The sequence below is a fragment of the Atta colombica genome, unplaced genomic scaffold (assembly GCF_001594045.1).
Source record: "Atta colombica isolate Treedump-2 unplaced genomic scaffold, Acol1.0 scaffold200, whole genome shotgun sequence".
Taxonomy (NCBI): Eukaryota; Metazoa; Arthropoda; class Insecta; order Hymenoptera; family Formicidae; genus Atta; species Atta colombica.
In genome coordinates, this window is record NW_017259295.1 from 455,023 (window position 1) to 462,253 (window position 7,231).

The 7,231-nt window shown below is 28.6% G+C and overlaps 1 protein-coding gene across 1 annotated transcript; it reads right to left on the reverse strand.

The window, feature by feature from the left end:
* Window positions 1-2,715: 2,715 nt before the first annotated feature.
* Window positions 2,716-4,773, reverse strand: LOC108687168 (zinc finger protein 708). The gene is made up of 6 exons (XM_018192790.1): window positions 4,654-4,773; window positions 4,338-4,521; window positions 4,021-4,162; window positions 3,791-3,928; window positions 3,429-3,623; window positions 2,716-3,285 (listed from the first exon to the last, which is right to left on the reverse strand). The coding sequence occupies exons 1-6, from the start codon at window positions 4,739-4,741 to the stop codon at window positions 3,181-3,183; spliced, it is 852 nt and encodes a 283-aa protein (XP_018048279.1). The 5' UTR covers window positions 4,742-4,773; the 3' UTR covers window positions 2,716-3,180.
* Between the last annotated feature and the right edge of the window lie 2,458 nt (window positions 4,774-7,231).

A 7,231-nucleotide genomic window follows, 5' to 3' on the forward strand; every position in this document is an offset into this window, starting at 1 on the left:
ATAAATATTAAATTATGAGCAATTTATTAATATTTTTCCAAATTTGACTTTTTCTAAACAATGCGAAAATTATCCCAGTCAAATATTTATAAATGTTCATACATGTTTATAAATATTTATAGATATTTGTATATATTCGTGCACAACAGAAATTTTTAACACATATGTATCTACTAATTTTTATCCATTCGTATCTTTCGTTAAAATTTTGAACAAAATATAAATAAATGTGTTTTAGTTTCTAGTGAAAACATTTAATGAACATAAAACATTATTGTTCTTAGTGAAAACATTTAATAAACATAAAACGTCATTGTTTGATATTTAAATGCAAATCGACTTTGACGTTGCATAATTAATGAATTACATAACATAATGAAGTTGAATAACTGCACTAAAATTATATTTCTTACCATTCATCTTCTACAATCAATTTAACTTATTTATAAATTTCATCGCAAAAAAAATTCTCTTAAAGACAAGATTCCCTTTGCCCAGAAATTGATTGATTGTTTGCAGCATCATTTGCTTACATTTCCCGACAGTTCGTTTATGCACAATAATTAATGCCTACAGTTCGATTACCTACACGCACTATTGCGCCCAAATATAAAATTAAAAGAAAAAGGCACTTGTGTACACATGACACTATTGCATACAAACTACATTGAACACAAAATATTATTGACTATTATATTATCGATTATCTACAATCACTTTTGCGAACGAATTAAAATTTCAGAGACGAATTAGTTATATTTGCTTACACGTCGTATTATTGCTTGTAAGCACTTTTGTGTACAAAAATAAAATTAAGAAACGAAGGTTTGTTTGCATATATGTATTATTACTTACATAGATCGATCTTACCTTCATGCATATATAAACTATATAAGATTATGATTAGTGTTTTTAAAACAGAATTTTCCTTTTTAAAGCAGAAAATGATGCATGTAGACAATCGGTTGTAGGCAATAACTTTTGTGCGCAAACCAAATGTCGGCAAATGTAATGTAGGCAAATTATAGGCAATCAATTTGTTGGCAAACGGAGTTCTGCTCCTTCGAAATAGCACATCTATATTTATATCAAAAGGTTGATACGTAAAACTTTATCATAAGAATATAATGGTGATGATTATTCAATAATTGAAACAAGAACAAATTATTAATGTTCTATAATATCAGTTGCTTTAATCTTTACCCTACGAGGTACAATTTGATGCCATCCATATTAATGGGGGCACTAGAATCCGTCCGTTTTTTTCATCTGTTCAGAATGATTCAAAAAAATCTCTAAAAATTCACCAACATACTTTCAACTTTTAATAAATATTGGCACTTTATTTTGGAAAATAATGTAGTATAATTTATAATTACCGAGAGGCGCAAAGAAACTTGCACGAGCAAGAATCGCTCGATGAACTAGTGACCCTCTTAGCAAGGTAATATAATTCATGTTTCCTGACTTACAATATAAATAGATACATGAGTAAGTCGTACATACAAAAATAATAGTCAGCACGTACAACTAATATTAAAATTAGACTGGATTCTGAAGACGCAGCTGAGTAAATTAACACTACAACTGATTGTTTATTATTATTCGTCAATACATTTATTTAAGGATATTTAAGGATAAGTTTTGTTTTTACTACAGTATAAGTAATAATAAGAAACTTTTAAAATAGTATACTCCCGATAATATCATCAGAAGTTAATTCCACTCGCGTTTGTTACACTTTCCACTCCAGTGAGAGAAAACATTTGATTGCGCCTGTTCATAGCCGCAAATACACGCTCAAAAAAGTGAACATTGATAGACGCAGCCTAACATAGTTCATTACTATCTCTCTTCGATTCATATGACACATTAACAAATGTTTACGAAAATTGAATTCTTGTTATGACTCTTTTCCAAACTAAATGATAAAAAATTATGACATTTGTTTCACAGTATCCCTTTCAAGTTCCTTACTTGCATACTCGTTTCTTATTAACATGTCACTGCTAATTTAGGTCCTACATAAAGAAACGCGATATTTTCATTAACTTTGTGTAGGCGATAGACGTATAAAAAGTGCGGCTTTCAATTACATCTCAGTACTGAATCTCGTTGCAATTGCACAAGCGTAACAACGTGTTCTATTAAAATACGTATAGTATCAATTTCAAGAAATTCTATTCTCAGTTTGCGGAATGTATTACTTTTATCCAATAAAGACGTAAAATTATAAAAATAATTAAACAGTAAGAATTTACTGGACGTTTCGTCTTCTGAATGCATTGTCAACTTTATATAACAGTGCTCTAAATGTCTGACCAGTGTTCTATCTGACAATTGTACGTATCTCCTAACAAAATTGTATCTTTTGGAAAATTCCCATTATGCATATAATATTTCATACAAAGTAACATTTTTATTCTTCACTTCATCATTATTGTTCGTCATTATTGTTAAGAGTAGACATAATTGTACTTGATCTATGTAACGTGGTTATAATTTACGAAAATCGAAAAATAACACTACTAAATCCAACATAATCGAATAAAGATAAAAATTACGAAAGTTATATCCAACGGGAGAGGAAATAAGTCGAAATCTATTACATGCAATTAATTCACTGATTACTTTATTTCGGAAAATTGTCATTCTTTTATTAAAAGATATTAGTCAGAACTCGACAGAGATTCTCTTTCAATTCGCTCGCATTCGTTACATTGCGTGTTCAAAGTGCATCGCGAAAATATATGTGAACTTTAGTACATGAAAATATTTGAGATTCGCAATTCGATAGTACCGCGATACAATTATCAATCGTTTTACATATCTTTTATGCGTTCCTGAGCATGCGTGAAGAAGAGAGTCGATTCAGGAGGAAATTGCTTCTGCATCGAAACACCAAGTCACGCCTTTCTTATAGCATTCCTTATAGCATTCCTTTACGCAGATGTATTCTCATGCCGGATCACATATTAGGTTCCTCTATCAACGGGAAAGATTGTCCCACGATTCGCTTCAAGCCTTTAGATCGTCGTTACTCTTTATTTATGACCCTCTCTATTGCTCGAGTTCATCTCTTCTGTCTGTTCGGTATCCGCTAATTCCGCTTGTATTTGGCATTCCTCTTCATGCAATGCTTAGCGCTTACCCGTCATTATTGTCTTTTCTACTTTGTCATTAGCTTTTTTGAATTACATGCGCATGTATCGCTAACTCTACATCTGCTTTTTTATCAGTTGCAGTTTGTTCTTCACTTGTCGTACAGGTATCACTTATGTAATCCTAAAAATAAATAATTTTTTACATATAAAATGTGTTTTGATATATTGCAATTATCTACCATAATATAGTTATAAGTATATAACAGAAATAGGAAGACAAATGAGAATTTACTTAAATCGATTAAATGTTTTCTCGTGAATCACCTTATGTTGCTCACGAAAATGAGTACGAAGTAGTTTTCTATATATGAAACCCTTGCCACACACCAAACATTTAAACCGCTTTTTATCACTATATATAAATCTGTGCTGGACTTTGTTATGGCTGGAACGAAGATCTTTGTCTTGATTGGAACAAAGGATTTTGTCATGATTGGAACGAAGGACTTCGTCGCAAACCTAAAATAAAACATGATTACAGGAATGTGAAAATAAAAACAATCATATATAAAATGTGTTTTGATATATTGCAATTATCTGTCATAATATGGTTATAAGTATATAACAGAAATAGGAAGACAAATCAGAATTTGCTTAAATTGATTAACTATTTTCTTGTGAATAACCTTATTTCGCTCATGTATACGAAGTGAGCGTCTACATTTGAAGTCGCCACATACTGAACGTTTAAATAGCTTTTTATCTCTGTGTTCTAAACTATGCATGTCTTTGTCTATTTTTATAAGAAAGCTTTTGCCGCAAACCTGAAATAAAGCACATTTATTATTACAGAAATTTAAAAACAAAAATCATATGAGAGAAAATTAGAAAAAAATAATAATTTTATAGCACATACCTCGCAAATATATTCTTCGTCTTCATGTATTTCTAAGTGCCGTTCTAAGTGGCTAGGAGAGGCAAATGTACATGAACATTGATCACATTTATGTATTTCGATATGAATCGTGCTTATATGATAACTCAAACAGTCCCGAGTTCTGAAAACATGATACACTTGTATAATTTTTTCAATGCAATGCTTCGCCTCTATGTGCACTATTAGAGTTCCTCTTTGACTACGAAATGACCGTAGCAACATTTATCATTTGTTATCAATTAATTTAAGCTAGATATCAAATAATTTCTTTAATTTTTATTCCTCAAAGTACTCACTTAAATGATGCTTCGCACGACTTGCACTTATAAGGTTTTTCCCCTGCATGAATCGGCTCATGACGAAGCAAATCCGCTTCATACTGAAACGTTTTACCACACTTTCCGCATTTATAGGGTTTAACTTCTTTATGTACTTCTTTATTATGTTTTGTGAAATCTCTCGTGAAGGTAAACTCCTTATCTTTAATAATAAGGAAGATTATTATTGTAAAATGAAAATGGTAATATAAAACTGATAACTGTTGAAATAATATAAAATTATCAAAAACACTAAAAATATTAACCACGAAAAAAATCATCACTTAAATCTTACCGCAATGATAGCATACATATCCTTTTGGGTCATTGTGCTTTCGTTCATGTTGATTCAAATTTTGCGAATTTTGAGATTTAGAACTCATTTCTTTTAGATTCAAATTCCAATCTTATCAGAGATATTCTCAATTACTTTTGCAGTAATGTTCTTTGAATTCTTTTTGTAGTCTTCACTGTTTACATTTTTTCGAATGTTTACTTTCAAGTTTACCACCTAAAGACATAAGAAAATAGAATTTTTGACTTTATAAATTTTTTATTAAAGAAATTATATCACGAAAGATCACCGTTAACATAACTATTTCACTCGCTTAAATGCCTTAAACAGTTTTTGCAAAACGATAGGAGAATATTCGATGCCTGAACCGTAGAAAATGCTACATCGAGAAAAACATAAAGAAAGGTAAAAAAAATTAAGGAAAAGCGATCTATTTCGCGGCATATATTATTTTAATATATTTATTAATGGGTAAAGATCGGTCTATGTCGGAACATATACGAAGGTTGAGAAATATGGTTGAGAAAGGGACAAGAACGATTTAAGTGCATGAAATTAAAGAAGAGTTTATATAGCACAATATTTTCTTTTTATAAATTTTATAATGGTATGATTGAAAACGGGACATTTTGATTTTTAATCCTGTTTTTCACATTCATTTATTCATCTATTATTTAATTTTCCATAACAAAATTCATGTAATTTATGAGTAATAAATATTGCATATACATATATTAGACCTTTCATTAATTTCATACGACTTAAACCGTTCTTGTCCCTTTCTCAACAATGTCTAAAACAAAACGCCAATATAATATTCATAACTCAAATATAGAATTATCAAAGATGCGCGTGTACTGTTTTTGATAGGATTGATATCCTATAATATGTTTTCACAATAATAGCATTATATAAAAACTTTATCGAAATCTGCTATCATATTTTAATATCTTTTACTGCTAAATTGACATATTTTATCATTAGTGATACTATATGTAATTTAGAACATTTATATATGAACATTTCTTTATTTTTTTCTGATTTACATAAATAAAATATTCATGAAAATATTATATGTTGAAAAACAATAAAAATAGTTAAACATAATTCAAATTGAATATGAATATAAGAACATAATGTAAGAAACAATTATCAAGGTTAAAAGCAATTTTTGTATAAATTACTAATAAGTATGAAAAAAGAAATATTAAAAATAAACCATATAATTGTCATTTTAATATCTGATAAATAGAAATTATAGAATTCAGTGAAGAAGAGACAATAGTCAAAACCTATTTTATGTTCGACGATAAGAACAGATTTAATTCCAGCAATAAAATTATAATAAAGTGACAGCTGTCAATAAAAAGTTGTTATAAAAATAATAGAATAATGTATCCAAGGCAGAGTAAATAATAAAAAAAAGATATTTGTAAAATTAAAATGATCTGAAGTTAAGTTATAAAATTAAAATTTTGATGTTTTAATATCTTACATTACGATTCAGACGTAGTAACAAAGACAATTATAGTTGAATTTCAAATTTACTGACAATTAACCTTGTCAAAATCTTTAAAACGACTGAGACAAAATGTGTGTGTGCGTGCGTGTGCGTGCGTGCGTGCGTGTGTATGTGCGTGCGTGCGTGCGTGCGTGCGTGCGTGCGTGCGTGCGTGTGTGTGTGTGTGTGTGTGTGTGTGTGTGTGTGTGTGTGTGTGTGTGTGTGTGTAGGGTAAAAGAACTAGATGTAAATCAATTACTATTTCCTTTTCATATTTAAATAATTATAGTATTTTCCATTAAATGTTACATATCACAAGATTCTTTAGCATTTATTTTCATATCGGTTGAATTTAATTATATTTATTAGGAACAGCGCTATACATTTTATTGATGTCATTAATTAATTAAATATACAAGGTTAATTAACGTATACTACTAGAAATTTATTCAAAGTGTAATATCATACGAATTGTCTTATGGCTTTTATAGTAGGTATAAATTTACAGTTATACAATAAGTTGCATTAAATTTCATGGAAAAAATTGAAAATTTGTCAAATCTTAACAAATGATGCCGTCATAAAAAGATTTTGTTTTTATCGATAGAAAATAGTTTACATGTCTATACAAAAAATGTTACTATCATAATTTCATATATCGTATTCATAATTTAACTGTTTTTATTGCTAAAATCTTTAATTTTTATTAATTTCTTTTTATTTATAATTGATTTTTGACTATCACTAATTTTAAATAAAGTTGAATGTGTTAAAATTGCATTATGATCTACAATTAGACTCAAGAATTAGACGTGGATCATCAATTATTGTATATAATTTCATTATGTACTATATTATGATATGCACGCGGAAATAATTTTTATTATTATGATGGGATGTAATATCGATTTTTAATAATTTTTTTTCAAATACTATAAACTTCACAAAAAAACAGCGAGGGACAAAAATTGTTTATTTTCTTTTTAAAGTTCTAAGAATTTAAAAAAATTTTTTTAGAATTTTTTATATCGTAATTTTTCATGTCGATAAAAATAATTGTCAATATATATATATATA